At 41.1% G+C, this 22408-nt stretch overlaps 1 protein-coding gene across 1 annotated transcript in view; it reads right to left on the bottom strand.

Moving 5' to 3' along the window:
• RAB11FIP3 (RAB11 family interacting protein 3) overlaps positions 1-22408 on the bottom strand; it is a 69376-nt gene that overhangs the window by 33148 nt on the left and 13820 nt on the right. The window contains exons 3-4 of the mRNA XM_063428605.1: positions 18894-18987; positions 14004-14092 (exon numbers count right to left, since the gene is read on the bottom strand). Coding sequence (XP_063284675.1) covers positions 14004-14092; positions 18894-18987 — 183 coding nt within the window. The remainder of the gene's footprint in view (positions 1-14003; positions 14093-18893; positions 18988-22408) is intronic.

The raw sequence follows: 22408 nt of genomic DNA on the forward strand, positions 1-22408 counted from the left end.
AGTACCCTGCAGGGAGTATTTAAAAGTAACCTGCAGTCTTTTCTCCTCTTCACCTGGAGGACATCCAGCGTCCGTGAAATTCCCACAGGAAAGCATTGAGGCAATGCTTTCCTATGAGTAAACCCTAAAGAGCTTGCGGCACTCGCCGCGCATGCGCATTAGACCCCCGTCACACTATTTTGGTTAGAATAGCCCTACCTGTCCTTCAAAACACTGAAGTGGTCATGGTGCTTGAAGCAGCGCTTTAAGTAAAGGGTCCAATTATCTGTAAAATTGCTCAGAGTTGAGAATTGGGTATGTTCACATGTAACATGGGTCTCAGACTCTCAAACACTCAATATTTATTTTAATGCCACTGCAAAAATCAAACCCATAATGTAAAATGCAAGTAAAAAATAAATACATTAAATTGGGTTAAGAGGAGTACAAAGAAAAATATATATATATATAAAATACATAAACACAAAAATGCATAGCACTCCTCAGCCAACATCAAACAAGAAAAGAAAAAAGGTTCAATGCCACTAGCAGCTACAAGAATACAAAGAAATCTCTACTCAGCATTTTATTTAGTAGAAAACAATCATTTCCATTCGTCTGTTCTTCACGGACAGATAACATTATCTGAACAAGGTTCAAAAGTCATCAGGAAGATGACAGGGGAGGTTACAACTAGAAACTTAAACTTAAAAGAACCAAATACACGATAATGCACACATAGCAACGACAAACACAGGCAGGCGTTCACCACAATAAACACCACTATCTGAACAATTGTATACTGAAATCATTTATTTATAAAGCACGGTTATGGCAGCTCGCTCTTGGGAAAGAATAACTGAAAAAAATAAATTAAAAAATGAATCTTTGAAATAAAAAATAAAATGAAATATATGGGTTTCTGCTCTGGTAGTCAATCTATGCCAAAGGGCACTCTACACACTATCGATCACCCCCCCCCCTATTAAAAAGTAATGCACTGCGGAGGAATATGGTTATGGTGTTTAAAGTGCTCCTTTAATTTCTGGTTAGGGGGCCTGAAATTTTGTTTTCCCCATTTTATGGTAGTAAGCCCCTCTGGAGCGGGCTTATCATAATCACCAGGACCCAGACAATTTCACATTGTAAGTGGTTTACCGTAGCAGGACTGCTTTCTTTAGAGTAGACGAGACCCTTTCGAAGAGTTTAAGGTATTTGCAAAATTAATTTTAACGTCAGGTAGATAACATCTAGAGAGTGGGCCAGCGTGCCAATTTTCCAGTTGAAGGATGGGTTGACAAGCGTACGCCATGCATACAATTTGGATCCCAGGGAAAAATGTTTAAGAACCAGTGAACTACATCAACAGCATCCCCATCGATACACACTTGTTGGTTAAAAAGGATTTTTGAAACCACATCTTGACGAATTGTTTGGCATGTCGAAAGTCTGTGGCTTGATGCAACAATATCAACTCTTAATGGAGATGGGTGTAGGGGTGAGAGGAAAGTAGTGTGTTTATAGAATGTTTAGAACAGAGAGCATTGATGCAGAGATGTTTGCTGTTTTTTTTTGTTTGCTTGTTTTTTTTGTTTTTGTAACGCAGACATGTATGTGATTGTGAGAGATATAAGAAGATGATTCAATAACCTGTGTGGTCACTAGCTGATCAGTGAAGCTTGATTTAGAGCCTGAGGAGGCGCCCAAAGGCTGGCCGGATAATGGGCATGTGTGGGCATGGGAAGGTGTAGGTGTAACGGGGAAGGAGTGTTAAGAAGGGATGTGGTACCCATGGCAGACTAGTGATCTCTCAACTGGAGGGACGATTTAGAATAGCGCACGGGCCAATTAGGACCAGGGGAGACCATAGACACCCCCCAGAGGACTCCGTACACTACCAAAAAACACTGACTTGACGTATAACCCTACACCCTCCCCTCCCCCCTTCTCTCTCTCTCCTGTTCTATCTTTCCTTCTTTCTTCGTCTTCGCTCACCTTACAACAACATCAGCGAGATTAGTCTAAATGATAAAGGCACCAACCGCTACCACATGGTGTACGGACAGATAATAAAAACGGTGCATCCTAATAAAAGAAGGGGTTGAACACAGGGATTAGATAGGGGCACGGGTCCCCTGCTACGAACCGCACCCCGACTACACCATAATAAGAGAAAACACTACAAAAGACAACAGGAGCTATCAATACGTAAGCTAAATTTATGTTATAGTGAAGTTTAATTACATAAATCCTTGACAAGAGGCAAAATAAGCCCAATGTCAAATGTAATATATGTTGTGTTTTGATACTTTTTGTACTAATATACATATACCTGCGTTCCAAGATTTTGTATAATGATGGGCTTTTGCACAAGCCACAAATGCTATTGTTTTCCATGGTATTCATGCCAAGATGAAAAAAAAAATAAAAAAAAAGAAGGGATGTGGTAAAGGGGGGGGGGGGGAGGTGGGGAGGGAAGGGTGCTGTGGTATATATAGGCGGGCATTTTCCCACCATACCTCAGCCATTTTACAAATCCCGGCGTGGTAACAGCTTTCCCTGGCTGTTATCAGTGCTAGTTGGTCGGCCTGATGGGCTCGGGGACGTAGGAGCCCTGTTTCACGAGCTGCACCACTTCCTGCTCCGGCTGCCCCAGCTCCCTCTTAGGTCTGGCGGGCCAGGAAGCTGCAAGGCGGCCTGTTGTTGCAGCCGCTTGGTCAGTGAAGGTTGATTGAGAGATAGGAGAGTAGGCACAGTTGTCATATTTGTTGAATGGGGGGGTGGGAGAGGAGGTGGGGGGGGGGTTCAGGGAGGATAACTGGGTCAGGACGCTGCATATAAACACATAGTAAATGAGGGACTTGGGGGCACACCTGGAACACGCATTTCTCAGCAGAGACCAAAATCTACACAGCATACAGAGTAAGGAACAGCACACACATAAATATAGTTAGTTTTACACGACTACTTAAAATCACCTATTCTCAGCAAACAAATACGGGGATTAAATTCTACCATATGTCCATATTGTGTTAAGCCCACACCTACGTCACAGTACCCCAATATCGGTGGGCCCTACACCAATGTTAAAGGAATTTACAAAGTAATCAAATACAGTGGGCCGCTGTTCTTTAATCTGCATTCTGAATATAGACTTTCTGAAACACCTTGTTTGGGGAAGTATTGCTGAAAAACCACAGCTTGCACAACGAGTTTTTCAGCTGAAGGATATGGAGACTAAACAGGCTTAAAGGGACCTTCTAGGAAACATTGAAGAAAAGAAACATTAAAGAGGTTAAAATGAAAGGGCAAAAATACCCTTGAATTCCCTGTGTTTGCAGATTGTTCCAAAGTTTGCCTAGACTAGGGAGCAGCGGACACCTGTCAGCCAATCCTAGCTATGCCGCAGTTTTCAGTGGAAACTGGGCATATGACACATACGGTGGCTCAGGTGGGATTATGGGTAATATAGTTCAGTCGTCAATAGCTGCATTGATCGGGAAAGATGGTTACATTTCAGAGATAGATGCATGTAAGCAATAAAACTCACAGTAATGTACAGCATGTATGAGAGTATCACAGAGCTCCACTGCAATACAAACACAGTAATGCGCTGTAGGTATCACAGAGCTCCACGCAATAAAACTCACAATATTTTAACATAGGTTTGTGTTCATCTATTAGTTTGTGTAGATAAAACCAACTTGTTCTTGTTGTTATAAGAGATTTACATAAACTAAATGACATAACCACGGGCCATAAAGTGGTCTAAATAAAACAAAACCCAAACAAACATTGTTATGGTCCCATTAGCCAACGGCACATGCAGATAATTCTCCGAATGCAAGAAAGAGTCCTCCCAGTCTATCTTAAATGCCGGAGCTATTTAACATATTAAAAGGATGTACAGAGGGATTTATAGGGGTTGCAGAGTTACACACAACAAAGTACTGGCGGTGGCCTCTATGCAGGTGGTCTCGCAGTAAGAAGTGGATTATAGGAAGCTTATGTCACGATAAATACTCCCAGAATGGGGGGGGGGACCTGTAAAAGTCAGCAGACCTGGGTGCGATAATTCACTTACTGCACACAGCTATCCATCACTGGTATTTTCTCAAGCGTTCTTGGTTAATATAGATGCTTAATATAACACACCCGGTTCTTTATTAACAGGAACCAGAGATAATCATAACTTTGGATGTTACGGCTCATTAACCTGGCTGTATACAGAACACCCTGTACACCTACTGCATGGAGAAATATGCAAACTGTGTACACACAAATCACTCAAAACAGCAATATACAAACACACAACAGCAATGTTCACGTCGCCAAGATTACAGATCATCATTTATTAAAATCAAGCAGCAACATTGCATAGTGCAAATAGTAAATGGGAAGAGAGGAGCATTTAAAAACAAAGTTAAAACCTAAAACAACAGATAGATGTACGTATTACGTAGCGCACAAACATAGCTTAAAACAAATTGTATTACTTAAAAATGCAGCAACCAGGCACCTTTAGATATACTGGGATATATCCTTCTTGGAGCAGTGTATATATATATATTTAAAAAAAAAAAAAAAAAAAAAAAAGAAGCAAATAAAAATAAAAGCAAAGTTATAAATGGCTACTAAATATACTTTCAAATATTTGTCAGTCTGTTTTGTATATTTACAAACATCAGTACTGCTGACATTATAGAGACAGATACAGTATCAACTCTGCTACCTCATCTGTGTACGCATACATCATCTATGTAACAAGATCTCAACACGGAAATCAAATCGTATATCAAACACCAGGGCACCGAGCACATCTGCTAAACACAGTGCCAGGACGAAAACCACAACACGTACACACACAGCGCAAGAGTTTTCTATACACCAGAGAGAAGGCAGTGTAACTCCAGAAGTGCACAGAAAGCTGGAGAGGTGTATGTGTACGTCTACATGCAAATCAGCACCCACCTGTAATAATGCCATCCTGGTAGGGATCCCAGCCTGTGCTCCTAGCACAAGCATTGCACCCTCAGACAGGGGTGCCAGTTTGTGCCAAGAGGTAGTTAGGAAAGCAGCCTGAGAGAGTCTTGGAGGGGGGAGGAGGAAGGGAACATTTGGGGAGGGGAAAGTCCAGGAAGCCTGAGCAGGGAATAGACCAGCTTTTGTTTCTGACCTTGTAACCTGGAGCTGCGTCTCCCTGGAACAGGGAGGGGACAAACCTGTCCTGAGTCACGTGAGCTTGCTACAGGTACACACCTCCTGTCACACAGAGCATTGCACCTGAGCAGCTGGGACTGCAGAGTATCACTATGCTCCCATCTTCCTGGCCAGCAACAAAATATTACACTTATGGGGTGATCTCATTAGCTTTGATCAACCTCATTGGAAACCCAAAAGCAGGGGTGCCCAAAATACAGCTCTCTAGCTGTACTAAAACTACAAATCACATGGTGCTTTGCCAGCCTCACATCTGCAGAGTTACCAATTAAATAGGTCTTAATAGCAAAATGATCCCTTCTTCTCGCCCTTTATGAAGAGAGAGGGGAATAAACGCCACACACGTTTACACAAGGTTTCAGAATGTGGAAGTGTTTGTAAAGTTCCATTTGTTCTTACATCACCTTGTTTAACCCCTTAAGGACACACAACATGTCTGACATGTCATGATTCCCTTTTATTCCAGAAGTTTGGTCCTTAAGGGGTTAATGTGGGAGGAAGTGCTGAGGAGGTTTTTTTTTTTCCTGTGTAAATTGATAATACAACCCCGGCCCTCCCCCCCCCCAAATCACTTCCCCAAAGCCCCAGCATGAGGTGTTCCAAGTACTTTACAGTAAACAATGAAACCAATCAATCACACAATGGCTTTTCATACGCCGGCCCTTTAAATTGACTTTGTCGCCTCCATGGCCTTCAGAGAGGGTATGTGGAGCACAGAAAAAGAGGAGGAAAGTGTCAGAAGTGAGAGTGAAGGGTTAAAACTAAAAACCTGGGACATACAAAGACCCCAAGTAATCTCCTCAACAGGCACTTCCTTACGTGAACTCTTTAAGAGAACATTTACAGGGTTATTCATTAAAAAGTGTGTTTGGTCAGGAATTCAAAACATATTTTAGGCCAACAGCAGCCAACAGGCTGTTTTGCTTAAAATGTGAAATTCACTCAATTTGAAATGGCTTCTCGCCGATCTGTGAATTGTTGGGAGTTAAATGACCCCTGCAGTGGATGTAGCCATTAGAAACGCAGAAAGCAAAGCCATCACATTTTACAGAAATCATTTCATTGCCTGGAAATACCAAGCTACTCTGAGCCAGCATTCCAACACGGAAGTGTGGTCTATGGAAGGTTTCTGAAATGACTTTGTGCTCACATCACCAGTAGTCCAATAACAAATAAGTTTTAAAGTTATAGGAAAAAAAAAAAAAGTCACAACTAATTAATGACAAAATAAAATAAAAAATAAAAAATTACTTACAGATTTTCTGTTTTAGTCTTTTTTTATTTTCATTTATAAGACAGGCTGGCCACAACAGCTAAAATAGATATCGTTGTTAACTCCTGAGGTGCCGTGCATACTGCTGGAGAAAATATCAAATATGCATGCGCTCATCCATAATTTATCTGTAGATGTGTGAGCAGGAATACGAACAGCCAGTGCATCATGGGATGACTTCACCACCTACAGCCTAGTTCAGTGGAGGTAAGTACTTTACTTACCATCGCTGCTTTATTCAGGATAGTGAACACCGTGACCGTGCCCCTCCCATCCAAATTAAGTTAAAATAAACTTGTTATGACTGGTTAACTGTAAGTGAACACTTGCCCCACAAGTCAATTAATCTATCATTTTTCATAGCGATTAAGGAGATTTTCTATTGAGAATTCAGAGATATATTAAAACCATTGTTCCAGAAGAGCCACTAACACAGGGTGGTCCAAGATCTAAACACAAACAGTGTCCTAAATCTACCATCACCACTAACCTCAATCCTAAGGAAATCCCCTGCTACTGTCTATTTAAAGGGACACTCCAGGCACCAAAACAACTTCATCTAAATTAAGTTATTATGGTGCCAGGAGGAAAGAGGTTAAACTGTTCTCGAACGGTTTAACCCCTAAGTTGCTTTCAGTGGTGATGTCCACTTCCCCCCGCAGCATTCAGCTTCTGAATTTTCAGTTACAGGAAGCGCAGAGTGCCACCGCTAATGCGGTCAGAGACTTCCCATTCCCAAAACTGGCTTCTAAAAAGGTACATTTCTTTGCAAGCTAGTTTTGTGAATGGGGAATCACTGATTGGCTGAGAGTGTCAGCCACTCTGCACTTCCTGTAACTGTATATTCAGAAACCGGGTAGGAGTGGACATGGCTACTGGAGGCAACTTAGGGGTTAAACCGTACAAGAACTGTTTAACACCTTAATGAAAAAGAGTGCCTCCACGAGCCACCTGACACCATAACAACTTAATTTAGATTAAATTGTTTTGGTGCTCAGAATGTTGGCTGCATCTACCGGCTGTTTCCATGAATGTAGCCCTGTTTCCCAGCCAATTACACGGTGGTCGGTGTTGGGCAGCTGGGAAAGCCCAGCGCTGGTCACAATCAGCTTGGGTAGGCTAGGAGACCCTGCCAAGACCTATTCGGACCCTGGGGGTATCCATGAAGCAGCCTGCCGGCAATTGGTGCTTTTCTGAATAGATTTAAAAGGCTCTAAGCAGCACTGCTTACAGCTCATTGCTCAGTTTAGTTTGGAGTCACTAAAAATGGCCCCATTGGACTAAGAGTAGAGGTATCCATTGATACCGGAGTTTACTGCAGTTAGCAGTGATTTAACTCTGCTCACACCAAAGAGTCAGGGCACACCATGCTGTCCTACAGGTATCTAAACAAACTGTGTAGGGAGTGTATAGAACGTCCTAACATCATTAAGGGGAGTATTATAGTTGTAGAGCTCTGTTATACACTCAGACATACCAACAATATGGAGCTCCTAGAAAAGAGGGACATTAGGACAGAGGTATTTGGGCCCAAAATAGGGACTGTCCTCCTAAATATGGATACTTGGGTGGTATTAATACATTTAAAAAAAGGGAAAGACACTCCCATTTGAAGTCTCTGTATTTGCTGTAAACGTCCATGCTTTGCATATTCTGCAGGAAGCTATGCCCAAAACAGGGTATGGATCCTCAGTCATGATTCTCAGTCTCTTGCAGACTTTTATCCCATAAATCTACCACACCATTTGTATAGGCTTGGTGGGAGTTCAAGTACAGTTATCAGGTTTCTGCTGTGGAATGCTTGTAAGGGGAACTACAACTCCCAGAATCCTTTCCTGTACACGCTAATAATGAGAACCACAGTTGTATTACTGGAACTAAAAAGGAAAAACGGTGCAGTTCGGGATGTGTAGAAAGGATAAAAGCCATTTCCTACCAAGAACAGGCAGGATAATTAAGTGTAACCTAATCTACACATTGCAGCCAAGGTGTATGGGTGCCTGTAGTGTGCCTTTAATTATTCCTGATAGGAGGTTTCTGTTACATTAACATTTTGTGGTATAGTCTATGGAATCAACAAAACAAACGCACCAGTTTCAATTGAATGTATGTTTAGAGAAGGATTTTGGGAAACAAATATTTTACAGCTCGGATGATCAAAGGCCTGGCCATTTAACAAAGAGGGGTATTGTGTAAATGCATTATATAAAAGGACATGATTGACACCCATTTGTAGACCTGAGATGTCAGAGTGAATCTACTTAACTAATAAAAGGTATCACCATAACTAATTATCTCTTAATCTGTCTGCAGAATTTAAATGAGAAAAAAAAAAAAAAAAAAAAAAAAAAAAAAAGACAGGGGAGTCTGCGAAACAGGAAAGAGACATTCTAAAAGTTGAATTATCGCCATGGAAACTAGCAGAACGTTCTACCAAATTACTCCAGTTTTAGAACTTTGCCCCAGAATTCCCATTTATAAATAATCACCTTATCATAATAAACTGGAGGCTAATAGCAGCCATTCATTAGAATGGTGGCAAGGTTTCACATGGACAGAAGCGGTAACAAACACGCAGACAGATCACCTGTGTATCCGTCTGGTTATTTCATAGGGATTTTTTCCATTAACCAGTGAATAGAAATCTTAAAAGCAAGACGCAGACCATAAAAGCAGGTTTTGAAATATTCTCCAACTCTGCTGCAGTCATTTTGACTTGCAATACAGTTTTCACTTTAATATTAAGTTAATAAATGTCTTGTTTGTACTTCCGATATAGAGAACAAAAATAATACCATCTCTAACCAGCAGGGTGCAGCAGACAACCTGTGGTTTCATATTCTCCTTTCCATTGTCAAGGACAAAATGATAACTATGATGGCCTATATACACTAAGGGATTTATGCACTAAACTGGGAATTTAGGGACACGGACAACTGAATTCACATTTTGGGCCAAAATAGAAAACTCCTTATTTGTAGAAATTTTTCGATTTAGTGATTCTGGCCTAATCCATGCGATTATCTAGTCTATTCCCCATAGCTGCCAGCTAAATGTATACATACCATCCCTTTGTATATTTGTAAGTATGGGTCCACGGCGAAATTAAGTGCACGGCTGCATGTTTCAGTGTGTGCTTATTTGTGTATCTAAACCCATTGTGTGGATTTGCACACATTGTGTGAATTCATGTATATCAGTACTGCTGGTATGTTTGAGATCGCAGGCATGAATTTGTGTATATAGTGTGCAAGGACAGGTTAGAAGCCAATTCACAAATAAAAAGGTTAAAAGCAGCCAAATCAAAAAGGTAAGACCAACACTCCAAGCACCATAAGCACTACAATATAACGCAGTGCCCTGACAACCCCCATTGTCAGCAGTCATACAGTTTTAGAACTGTTTGACGTCTTACCTGGGGAGCCGCTCCCACCTTTTCCTTTAGAGAGCCAGAAGCTAATGCTTAGAAGCTCTGGTAAGCCCTCCTCAGCCAAGCCCTGCAGTTCATGGTTAGCTCATTGCCTAAGGTCAGCTGATTGATCTCAGCGTATGAGGTAAGCCCTGCACTGCACAGACAGACAGACAGACTTTCCGGCACTCTGTTGAAAGCAGTGGAGGCAGGAAACAGCGCCCCGGGGTACCCCAGGGAAAAAGTCTAACTGTTCTGTGCTTGTTTGATGCCTTACAATGGGAGACGCCAGGGCACTCCTCGCACCATAACTACTGCAGCACACTTTAAAAGGACAGTATGATGAATGTGTCCCTGGATTTTGGGAGGCAAAGAAAGTATTGAAAACACTGTCAAAGTGAATGTTAAGGGATGTGTGTGTGTATAAATATATGTGTAAAGCTGAGCGAATCTGTGAATGTTGGTGAGAAAATAGGTGGTTTCATTATAGGTATAACACTGCATTCCACTAATTTATGACAACATTGATAAAGTACTCTATGGCACTCATCACAAAAGAAAGAATAATACAAATTTAATAAAAATAAAAAAAATAAAAAAAATTTGTAAATACTTTGTAGAGAAAAAATAAACAAAAAAAATAAATAAACCCACACCTTTAGATTGTAAGCTCATTTGGGCAGGGCCAGCTACTTGTGTGTGTGTATGTAAAATGGGTTTTGTAAGAATTAAATGATTGTTTTGTTTACCTGTTGTACAGCGCTGCAGAATATAAATAATTGTAAAACAAAAAAGTTATCAAAGACAAACATTACAAAAACACAAGGCATGATAGAAAGGGGGGCGGAGTCTCACCGCCAAGCAGCACGGACGTGCGGGGAAAGAGCTCCCGCCGGGCGGACAGCAATAAAGCAGATACCGGCGGCCACAAAGCTCATACACCCATCGGGGTGCGCCACCCAAGACGGGGATGCACCACAGCACCGGAGGAACCCTTTCCTGAGCCTGTCGTAGCCTGTGGCCCGACACACTACTTGCGGTAGTGTATGCCGGGGAGAGGCGGCCGCTCTCCTCGACGCCGGAAACCCCAGAATCAATACCGGTCTCCTACCCCCCCCCCCTCTGGACCGGTGGGGGTCATCCCGGTCCCTATCAGAAAAGCGGACACAGATTGAGGCAGAGAAACACGGCTAAACAAACTGAGACAAAGGGTGTCTGAACATGCCTAAAATGGCCGCCCAGCAAGGGCCAGAGAGGGAGCACGCAGACACCTACCCACACTCGCAGCACCTAGAAGAACTGGACCGATTTTGCTCAAAGTTCTACATGATGCTATGTGACAGAGGGGTGTTGTACCTTCAAGCGGCTAAGATGGTCTCCTCATGGATCCGTCCTGACACCCGCCGACTCCACTACGGAGCTCCACTGCGGGCCTTCGGGGTGGACAAGCAGACCAAAAAGCACCGGCAACAACGGCGGCGGGCGAAGGTTCGGAGCACTCTGGGTGCAAGCAACCACTCACATACAAATAAGAGCGGGACAGCCAGGCAGCCACAAAGCCCCGGCAAAGCACCTGGATACAGCACCTTTGACCAGCAAGCCTATACTCTGCAATCATGGAATATAGCAACCAACCAAGCCACAGTACAGCTTACTGCCGCACACGATCAAGCCAGAGAGGAACCCTGGCCCTCCCCAGTTGCAGAGACCGTCTATCCCAAATGGCCCATGTGCGGGGTCGGCTGATCCGGGACTGGAACTGGTATAATCGTAAGAGGCATTGGCGGACAATCCAATCCCAAGAAAAAACTTGCATTTATATCATTTGTTATCATTTGTTTATTTAGACGTGCCATCACCTTATACCTAGCAACCTAATGCCTGAGGTCACATATTTGTTACACTGAACCATATCGTGTAAAATTTTTAACACACTCAGTAGGCATGCATCTAAACAACCAGCTTACATAACAGTAGAATGTTACCTAGGCTTGCCTAATAATCAGTAAATCTATTTCCTGTGCCTTTAATATCCAAACGACACACTAGCATATATGTAAATTCTTGTCACTCATGTTTACTCCTACTCTCACTGTAACTGCATTTACAGGAGCAGCGCAACCAGATCGCATATCACCTTTCAGCCATGTAATGCTGCTATGTAAACCATACTATTAGCACAAACCATACTATTAACATAATTAATCTAGAACTGTTAAGCATTGACCGTCCTACTTTATTTTATTTTACTATTACTAATTTCACCGTTTAGCTATGTTTAAAATTGTAAAAAAACTGCAATTCCTCACGCCACTGTCAAACTCAAGTACATCTTTTATTACGCTGATGTGGCGTATGTCGCTACCATGTAACACCCTGCACAACAAAAATAAAGAATTAAAAAAAAAAAAAAAAGGCATGATAGGAATTACAATGTGAGCAGCTAACATGTAGATTTAAAAATTGGCGCAAAAGGAGCCCCAATGAAAATATCCCATAAATGCGCCAAAAACAAAACAAAAAAAAACACACCAAATACTACTACAAAAATACAAATCGTAATCTGCTACATTGTACACAATATCCATCCTTTATGAATAAGATTTTTAACAGAGAAGAGGATTCTCGGTATTATCCCTTTAAATGTACATTATAGTGGATCACAGGTGACAGACAATCACTACAGGCTATAAAACAGGAAAATCAACATTGCTATGCAAACCCGTTAGTCTAGCCAGATTAACATACATTGTCTGTCAACCCCAGATTATACTTTCAGTAAAGCTTTATAAAAACACCCTCACGACATAAAGTCCACCAATCAGCAATCTCAGCGCTAGGCTCAACGCATGCAAAACACCATATGTATGGTTTCATTGAGCAGCTATATTACAAATCTGGAGTTACAACGTTATCTTTGTTAATTGCACATCAACTGGATACATTTCAAATGAAGGCAACAACGCAACATGAACATGCGTACATCCCACAATTGTATAAAGGCAAAGGAAGAACGCAAGATTTAAAAAAAAAATAAAAAATTCTCCACACACACACACACACACACACACACACACACACTACAAACTCAAAGCAACAAACGCATGTTATTGTTATCGCAGTGCTGTTATGTCATTTAAAAGGCACTGAATAAGAGCAAGGAGTATTTCATGTAGGCTAGGGGCACACAGATGTGTATATGGGACAGACTGGAATTGCAAGTTTTAGGGCAAAATATAGTTAGAGAATTGTTCCAGTTTGGTTAGATTATCCTAAAAGTAGTGGATTAGTAAATAGAGAACAAGCCAATTATCCACTCCAGACCAGACTGTACAGATTCCTGAAAGGGAACAACAAGCTCACCTGTGCAGGTAAGTACTAGTGATGGATATGCCCCTTCTGTTTATTTTAGTTGGGTAAATAAAAATGACAAAAGGGACAGTGCATTTGTAAACACAGGTAGGACTCTCTTTATCTTGGGTTGGTTAATGCTCATTGTACAAAAGTGACACAAAGACAAAATAAAAATGGCATACACTTAAAAAGTCAAATACCAGCCCTGCGACACACTATTGGCATCACAACTTCATATTAGTTGCTGACCCTAATAAATTTGTGCTGTATGACTTTAATAAGGAGTCCTTATCATGGACTAGTACGGGGTTAAAACAGGAATTTGAGCTATATATCTACAGAGAGAAAGAGATATTCGTTCATCATATTTCTTATAAGCTGTCCACACCGCTATCAAGTATTAAACACGTGACAAGGTGCCTGATAAGCCTTGGCCCAATGCCACAGTTCGATTTTCCCACGGATTCGTTTTCTCAAATGCAGATAGTTTGATGCATGACGTTATTCACCAAACTCTGAATCATAGGGAATGAAAATCCCAATTGCAAAATTTAGGCAAAATTAGAACATTTGGAAACAATGAAACACTCCTGTTGGGATCTACATTTTGGAAAATCATCACCAACTGTTTAGTGTAACAGCTAGGAAGCTGTAAAATGTAGCCAAGAAACAGAAGTATGTTAATTACTAGCAGCTTAAAGAGGAAGATATCATTAACCTCTTCCTGGCCACAAATAGCAAGTGATAGAAAACAAAAACGTCTCTTACTTCAAACGCTGCAAGGTCATCAAAGTCCACGGAGCAGGCCGGCTCCTCCTCGGACGGATAGCCCATGTCGTAAAGTTGCAGGTCAAGATCTGCCAAGAGGAGAGCAACAATGATCACCATGTTATTCAATAAACTATCGGCCATTCACATACTGCAATAACAAAGTAACATTATAAAAAGTCATGCAAACTTGAAGATCCAGCATTTAAAGGAACACTATAGTCACCTAAATTACTTTAGCTAAATAAAGCAGTTTTAGTGTATAGATCATTCCCCTGCAATTTCACTGCTCAATTCACTGCCATTTAGGAGTTAAATCACTTTGTTTCTGTTTATGCAGCCCTAGCCACACCTCCCCTGGCTATGATTGACAGAGCCTGCATTTAAAAAAAAAACAAAAAACTGGTTTCACTTTCAAACAGATGTAATTTACCTTAAATAATTGTATCTCAATCTCTAAATTGAACTTTAATCACATACAGTAGGCTCTTGCAGGGTTTAGCAAGCTATTAACATAGCAGGGGATAAGAAAATCTTAATTAAACAGAACTTCCAATAAAGAAAGCCTAAATAGGGCTCTCTTTACAGGAAGTGTTTATGGAAGGCTGTGCAAGTCACATGCAGGGAGGTGTGACTAGGGTTCATAAACAAAGGGATTTAACTCCTAAATGGCAGAGGATTGAGCAGTGAGGCTGCAGGGGCATGTTCTATACACCAAAACTGCTTCATTAAGCTAAAGTTGTTCAGGTGACTATAGTGTCACTTTAAATCAAATATGTTCAGGTATAATCTAAATACTAAAGTGTGAGAATTGTTTGGAATTCACAGTTAATTTCAACATTTAGGCCAAAAGAAATTAACTGGAACAATTCATCAAGTCAACTATGTTTTCAGTTTAACGGTTTTGGCCTTAAATTAGTTGAAAAATTCCTACAAACCGTAGCGCAAGAGTGTTTTAATTTGTCTTCATATTTTACCTTGCGACTGCAATAGCGAATTTCAAGGTATTTCTACCCAGACTGGCCATCTCACTGGGCATTCTATTAACTTGGCTTGCATATACTCCTGGGTGACCGGCTCCCTGAGGCTGTGCCCCCTCCCCCACACTGATTTAACCTGTTTTTCGTATGATTTTCTGGTTTTGTTTACATGTATAAAAAAAAAAAAAAAATGTAACAGTAGACCTGACAGTCAAGTACTCGTCTGGCACAGCCATGGCACACAGTGAATTGGGGGCAGAGACAAAAATATTTCCCAAGTTGACTGGCAGGTTTAAAGGGCAGAGCTTTTAACCCCTTAAGGACACATGACATGTGTGACATGTCATGATTCCCTTTTATTCCAAAAATTTGGTCCTTAAGAGGTTAAACAGATTCACACGTAGTCAAGATGGAGGCTCCCAGTTAACTATAGTGATGCAGATTTCTACATGTAAAATGTGTCCAATTGTAACAAATGTGTTAAACATTGGGATAAGTAATAGGTATAAAATAGAAATATAAACGGACAAATCCTTTTTATTGAAATAAGCCGTGTTAGTACAGAATCATGGTAAATCTACGAAAGCGCAGCTTAACAATGGACAGAAACTCCTTATCGTCCAACTTCGTGCCCTAGAAGTCCTAATCTGTTTAATAATTGTCTCCTACCCAACAATTCTTGGATCAATGAAGAAAAAAAAAAAAAAAGTTCAGCTGTCGGAATCAATCTATTGCTCCCTAAAGTTTTTAAAGAGAAACTACCCAGCAGGATACCTTTGGCAAGAGGATAGAGGCCTCAAATCAGTCTAGTATTATCATAGAATACAAGAGTAGAACAGATTTTAGATACAGGCCAGATGATATTATTTCTCTTTCACCAGAGTCCAAGACAGACGATAGCCAGACTGCGTTACTCTAAGTTGCAAAGACTCAGAATGCATTTCACAATTCAATAGACACATTTCTATATGTGTGTGCGTGGATCAGTATTAGATTGAAAATTAGATTTTCTTTCTGGTTAATATAATTTCAACAAGTGTTTGCAACATCTTAATCCAATTACAGAGTACGCTGATCAACTGGAACAGCCAAGCCATGTTTGGGCAATTCATAAACTTGATACAAATCTAGAGGCCTGGATTTCTTTGCAATACGTGAAAAGCAGAGCCTTCAACTAGAAAACGGGTTTATTACTGAAAATCGAATGACTAAATTTAGGGTAAAAACGCCAAGCAGCTATTTTGTCTACATTTATCGATTTGCCTCTAACCAACTTCAATTCAGTGCTTAGCGAGTATACCCCAAATAAAACTGGCTGACATAAAGGGGGTGATTTATAAAATGGGGCGCTTTTTTTTTTTTTTTTTTTTTACAAAGTTCTGTTGTATTTTCGGTTTGCGACAATATTTTTCTCGTCTGTGCCGTTCGTGGCGGTTTTGACCCACACCGTTGTCGTTTTAAACAGTGGCACGGTTATGTAGATTGCCATAGCTTGCAGAGAGGGTCTGTGTCATTTTTTACAGGTTCTCTCACAGTTAGACAGGAGTACCTTGAATTCGCAAGGACCTCCACATTTCACAGGAAGATGAAGTAGTCGGCATACAGATTGTGCTGTGAATTTCACCTGCCTTCAGGGATAAATCACAGCCCTCACTGAAAATAGTAAAACGCACGCAAATAAAAGATCAGGGAGAAACAAATTCCCAGGATTTTATTCGGAACCCTGCATACTTGATAAAGCCCTTTTGGGAGCTGATACAAGGGTGAAGAGTTTTGAATAAAATCAGCATTCTGGGAATTTATGCGTGCCGGATCTTCTTTTTGCAACTTTCAGGATATCACTGTACATTTTAGCGCCATTTCTTTTATCTCTCCCCCTCCCCCCATAAATGCTGAAAATGGAGAGTGGGATCCACACCCAAATCAATAAATAAAAACTAATACTACCCTCTCGTCCAGTTACAGCAAGTTTGAAAATCCTATTAACATTAAAGGACCACTCTAGTGCCAGGAAAACATACTCGTTTTCCTGGCACTAGAGTGCCCTGAGGGTGCCCCCACCCTCAGGGTCCCCCTCCCGCCCGGCTCTGGAAAGGGGAAAAGGGGTAAAACTTATTTTTCCAGCGCTGGGAGCTCTCTGCCTCCGATTCCTCCGTTCCGCCCCGTCAGCTGAATGCGCACGCGCGGCAAGAGCTGCGCGCGCATTCAGCCGGTCGCATAGGAAAGCATTTACAATGCTTTCCTATGGACGCTTGCGTGCTCTCACTGTGATTTTCACAGTGAGAATCATGCAAGCGCCTCTAGCGGCTGTCAATGAGACAGCCACTAGAGGATTTGGGGGAAGGCTTAGCCCATTAATAAACATAGCAGTTTCTCTGAAACTGCTATGTTTGTAAAAAAAATGGGTTAACCCTAGCTGGACCTGGCACCCAGACCACTTCATTAAGCTGAAGTGGTCTGGGTGCCTGGAGTGGTCCTTTAACTGGAGCGTGCAGGGCCTCACTGGCCAAACTCTGATGTTCCTTGCAGGATACACAGACGTTTCTCAGAATTCACCAAAATGAGAGCGCCTGGGTGTGCAGAAACCGGTACCTATGCAATGAGGCTGTAGGCAAGCCTAAATTAAGCGTTGTTGCCTCTACAAATGGCAAATCCACAAGGAGCTCTAACAAAGTACGTCTAGTTCAAACAAAGAAAGTATGTCTAGTTGGCATGGCTGTCCCACCCCGCCACAGCACCAGTGTTATTTTGTCAACAATTCAGATGACTAAAATACAACTAAAACGGCAAAAACGTAATTGAAATTTGCCACCAAAATTAACACTGCCTAGCACACTAGCTTTCAACGCAATATCAGCCTGGCTACGGTTGATGTGAATGATGGCACGTAGCATAGCGTGTGGGCCACAGATATCACTCTCATCCACTGCTGTACCCTTTAAGAGGAGCCACTGCTGTGTACAGATGATTGGATCATCACTGTGAATGTATGTGTTTAGTTTAAGACTGAAGGCTATTGTAGCACTACTTCTATTTACACAGCGCATGCACCTCCCACAGCACCAATAATACACCATATTGTAATGAACGATTTCTATGTCAAGGACACCAGACACTCAACGCTTTCTAGAGACATTCCAACTGTACTGCGCGTAGCGTAATAATGGAAGGTTATTTTCTCTCAATGGCAGTTTGTTTATATTGCGAGTGCTTTACTGTAACAAAAATATATATTTTTAATAAATTATAGGTCATTGTCAAATTGTGCTGCCTGAGTGGCTTTTTACAGTGTTATAAAATGAGCAAATTAAAAAAAAAATTAGGTTTATGGGATAGGGTCCGCTGTCCAGGCTTATAACTTGGAGGTATGGCGCCATAAAGAATGGAACGAGGTTTAAGCTGGGGCAAATTTAGTTTGGCGTTATGTTACACCAGCTGATGCATTTGCTTTTTAAAACACAGAACTGCTTCTCACAGCAAAATCAAAAACACAGCTACAGTCAGTCTCTACCAAACTATAATAAAAATAGTGAGTCCAAAAAGTCTGCACTAAAAAAAAAAAAAAAAAAAAAATACACAAAAAGGTGATACTTTATAAACTTCAGCCAATATACACAACAGAAATGGACACTACAGGAATAGAGGAAAAAATTAACAGAATGAAGGGGAAAGATAAATATATAAATTGGAGCTATGACAGTAATCTAGCATGACATTCTTGGAATCACTTTCAATGGAGGAAGTAACCACAAAATGGGGATCTCCAGACAGCAAGCAAACAAGGAAGTACGCGAATAGAATAAATATCCACCTGCCCAGGTTTAGTCTTAATAAATATGCAGTAATTTGGGGAATGGAAGCAATGAATATAAATGTCTATCTAGAAACAATGCAGGTTTGTGGAGCTCACCTTCATTTTGGATCTCCGAGATTCCTCGATAGAAGTCGCGAAAATTTATAACTCCAAGCCCAGCCGGATCAAGGTAACTGGTGAGGTACTTTACCTGTGGAAATCATAAAAATGTAAAGACATCAGAAATTGGGAGGGGAAAACAAAATACGGATTTACTTCACCCGCTTTTGAACTTGTTTCCATTTACCTACTACTGTAATCAGTTTGGTTTTCGATTCACAGTTTACTAGAATTGGGCACAAATCTGTTTTAGGAGATACAAAACGAATAAAACAACTTTTAATCAGCGCACGAACTAATCAAATCGGTGCAGGATTTTACCTGTGGAGTATTTTTCTATTAATAAACACCCAAAGATAAATCCCAGAGGGATCAGTTTGTTGGGGCGCAGATTAAAAGGCATCGGATTCAATCGGAAGTCGACTATTTCCTAGAGCTCATTAAAGAAATAGGCTTTCATTGCTCTAACTCAGGGGAAGCAGATTAACCACTCTAGGATATAAAACACATGTAAAATGTCCGTTCTAAGCAAAAGGAAAACACAAACAACCAAAAAAAACAAACACACACAACACCACGAACAAACAAAAACTTTTTTAAATAAAAAAATTATTTCACCTGATCCATCCTTGAAAATTTCTTTAGACGCAGTCCTTTAACCCCTTCCAGTGCTAAATTGTTTAACTTACGGTAATCCCTACTAGACTTTCTACCAGAAATAAATATACAGGAACAGCAGTCAAGTGGGAACAAATTACAACTCCCAATAAACTCTCTTTTTCCTACTTGATTCCAGGCCCACCTTCGACAGAATTATCATTAAATGCTTCAAGTTGTCTGGAAAATGCAAATAAATGCCCTCCCCTTGCTCAAATTGAAAAGCTAAGTGTGATTTAGCAGCTCTCGCTGCCCAGAACAGCATGCCTTGAATTATAGCTTGTGGCAATCTCCAGCAAGCATCTCTCCCTAAACTATCAGTAGATCAAGCACTGAACACAGGGGCGGATCAGAGACAAATAATGTGCCATGGGTTGTTTTAAGGGGCTGATTCACTAAACATTGGATTGTAGTGAATTGAATTGCAAATAAGACCAGAAAAGCTCAAATGGAAAAATGAATGAACACAGCTACCAACTGCTTAGCTATTTCAGCCTAAATATTGCACTAAGGTTTTAAATTCACTACAATTAGATGTCAGGCCCCCTGAGAGTCCAGGTTTTATTAGTATCTCCACTGAAATATAAGTTCCAAGTTCCTTAAAGGGACCTTACGGCAAAGTATGCCCCTTATTGTAATGCATTCTAAAGACAATGATTCAAAAACACATATTATTATTATTTTATTATTTATATAGCGCCAGCAAAATTCCATAGCGCTGTACAATATTCTGTATCAATGTTTTTTGTTGCTTTTTATAAAGGAATCTGATTTGCAAACTCTCTTTCACTGTAAAAGGGAACAGCTTTAAACCTTAGCCAATTCCTGGTCCCTAATCCAATTGCATTTGGGTGATATTTATCATATATATTAAATTGCACCTGTAACATTACTTAAAGTTTTATATGTGTTACCCGATATGGCAGCTAATGTATAGATACAACATCTGGAGGGCCGGAGTTTGGGGAAGCCTGCATAGGTGCTGGGTTGGCACTCCGCCTCCTGCTAAGTTTCTGGCGGGGGTGAGGAAGCAAATACGCATGCGCTGCATGCTCATTAGGACTTCCCCACAAATTAGCATTGCTTTAATGCTTTCCTATGGGGATATTACTGATGCTGGGTGTCCTCATGCAGAGCATGATAATGTCCAGATTCAGTTAGGCAACCAAAAGTTGCCAAGCAAGCAGGAAGTGCCTCTAGTGTCTGTCTGGTTTACAGCCACTAGAGGTAGTCTTAGCCCTGCAAGGTAATTATTGCAGTTTCTCAAAAACTGCAATGATTTACATTCCAGGACTAAGTGGGACTGGGACACTGCATCCAGACCACCAGTGAGTTGGAGTGGTCTGGGTGACTACAGTGTCCCTTTGATGTGACCTTCAGGGGTTAACCGGTTAACCGCATCTATGTGTACCTCAAGCAGCCAACCCACTCCCCAAATAAAACTCTTAACTCATTGAAGGGAGCTAATCACATAATTCGGTATCAGAGTGGCTACAAGCGCAGCTGCTGCATGCAGTCTAGGGAGCCATGTCGTGAGTGCAGGAAGTCTGCAGGTAAGTAGATACATAAATTCTGTTTGGATTGTATTAATTGGCTGAGAATGTCTGCTGACATACCCAGCCATGAATACAGTCCAAATATGCAAGGCATTAATATATATATACCCCAAAAGATCCACGGTTTATGTCAAGCCACTTGAAAACGGTTTGCCGCACAACTGAAAAACGGTTCCCAGGGCTGCATTGTGGTTATAGTACATAGGTGCCTCATATAAATACCGCAACAGACTCAGAAATATCTCCAGTAGTGGTTAGTTTGACAACTTTCCTGGGCTTTGCCGGATGGCAACCACAGCTTGAGCGGGACTGGCTTATTGGCTGAAAGTGTCAACGCTTTGCCAATGAGCTAAGCTGTGCACCGCCGGGCTAGCCCTGTGAAGAGAATTTCCGTCTCTCCTGGAGGAGGTGCCTGGCTCCCTAGGTTTGCAAATGGTTTAACTACTTACCCTAGAAGGGAACGAGGGCATGCTGTAGTGGTTATGGTGCTTGGAGTGTTTCTTTTACACTTCCTCTCCTCTATATTATGCAGGCTACGAGTGATGACAGCTAATTCTATGAACTCATCAAATGCTACATTCTGATTGGCTGCGAGCGGCAAAGGACTTTGGTTTTGCACTTAAAGGGAACCTATAGCAATTACATTTGCAATCGATACTTGAAGATTACAGATTCCCTTCTTTCATCCCAAGATAAAAATTAAAGCTTGAGAGAAATTACTCCCCTTCTATCAGAGCCGGGGCTCCTCTTCTGCACCCTCCAGCTCCACCTCCGGTGATGTCAGCATCCAAAGTGACATCACCCGCAATCTCCTCCAATCCATTGCTTCTCATAAAGGAGCTTTGGATTGGAACTAGACATGCGCAACCAAACATGGCACTCCTCCAATCAAATGCTGTTATCGGCAACATTTGATTCCATGACCCAGTTTTACTCGGTTTGGAAGAGTAAGCGTTTCTAGTGGCTGTGAGGAAGACAGATTTAGGAAGATGTAAACATTGTTGTTTACTAAAAAAAAATAAAAAAATGTTTAAATGCAGTGTTTTATATTGCTGCGTTAAAGTGACAGGACCACTGCACCCAGACCCCCTCATTGATATGGGCGTAAATGCAGTTTGATGCAATTTAAATATGCCCAACGCCAAACTGGAAAATAAATATTTTAGTCAGTAATGATATAGTAATTGTATTTATAGGTTAATTATATATAAAACAAAAAAAAATATCTCTTTAAATAAGCTGATCTATATGCAGGATTACTTAAAGGGACACTGGAGGCACCCAGACCACTTCAGCTAA

This window comes from Pelobates fuscus, chromosome 8 (genome assembly GCF_036172605.1).
Source record: "Pelobates fuscus isolate aPelFus1 chromosome 8, aPelFus1.pri, whole genome shotgun sequence".
NCBI classification, from domain to species: Eukaryota; Metazoa; Chordata; class Amphibia; order Anura; family Pelobatidae; genus Pelobates; species Pelobates fuscus.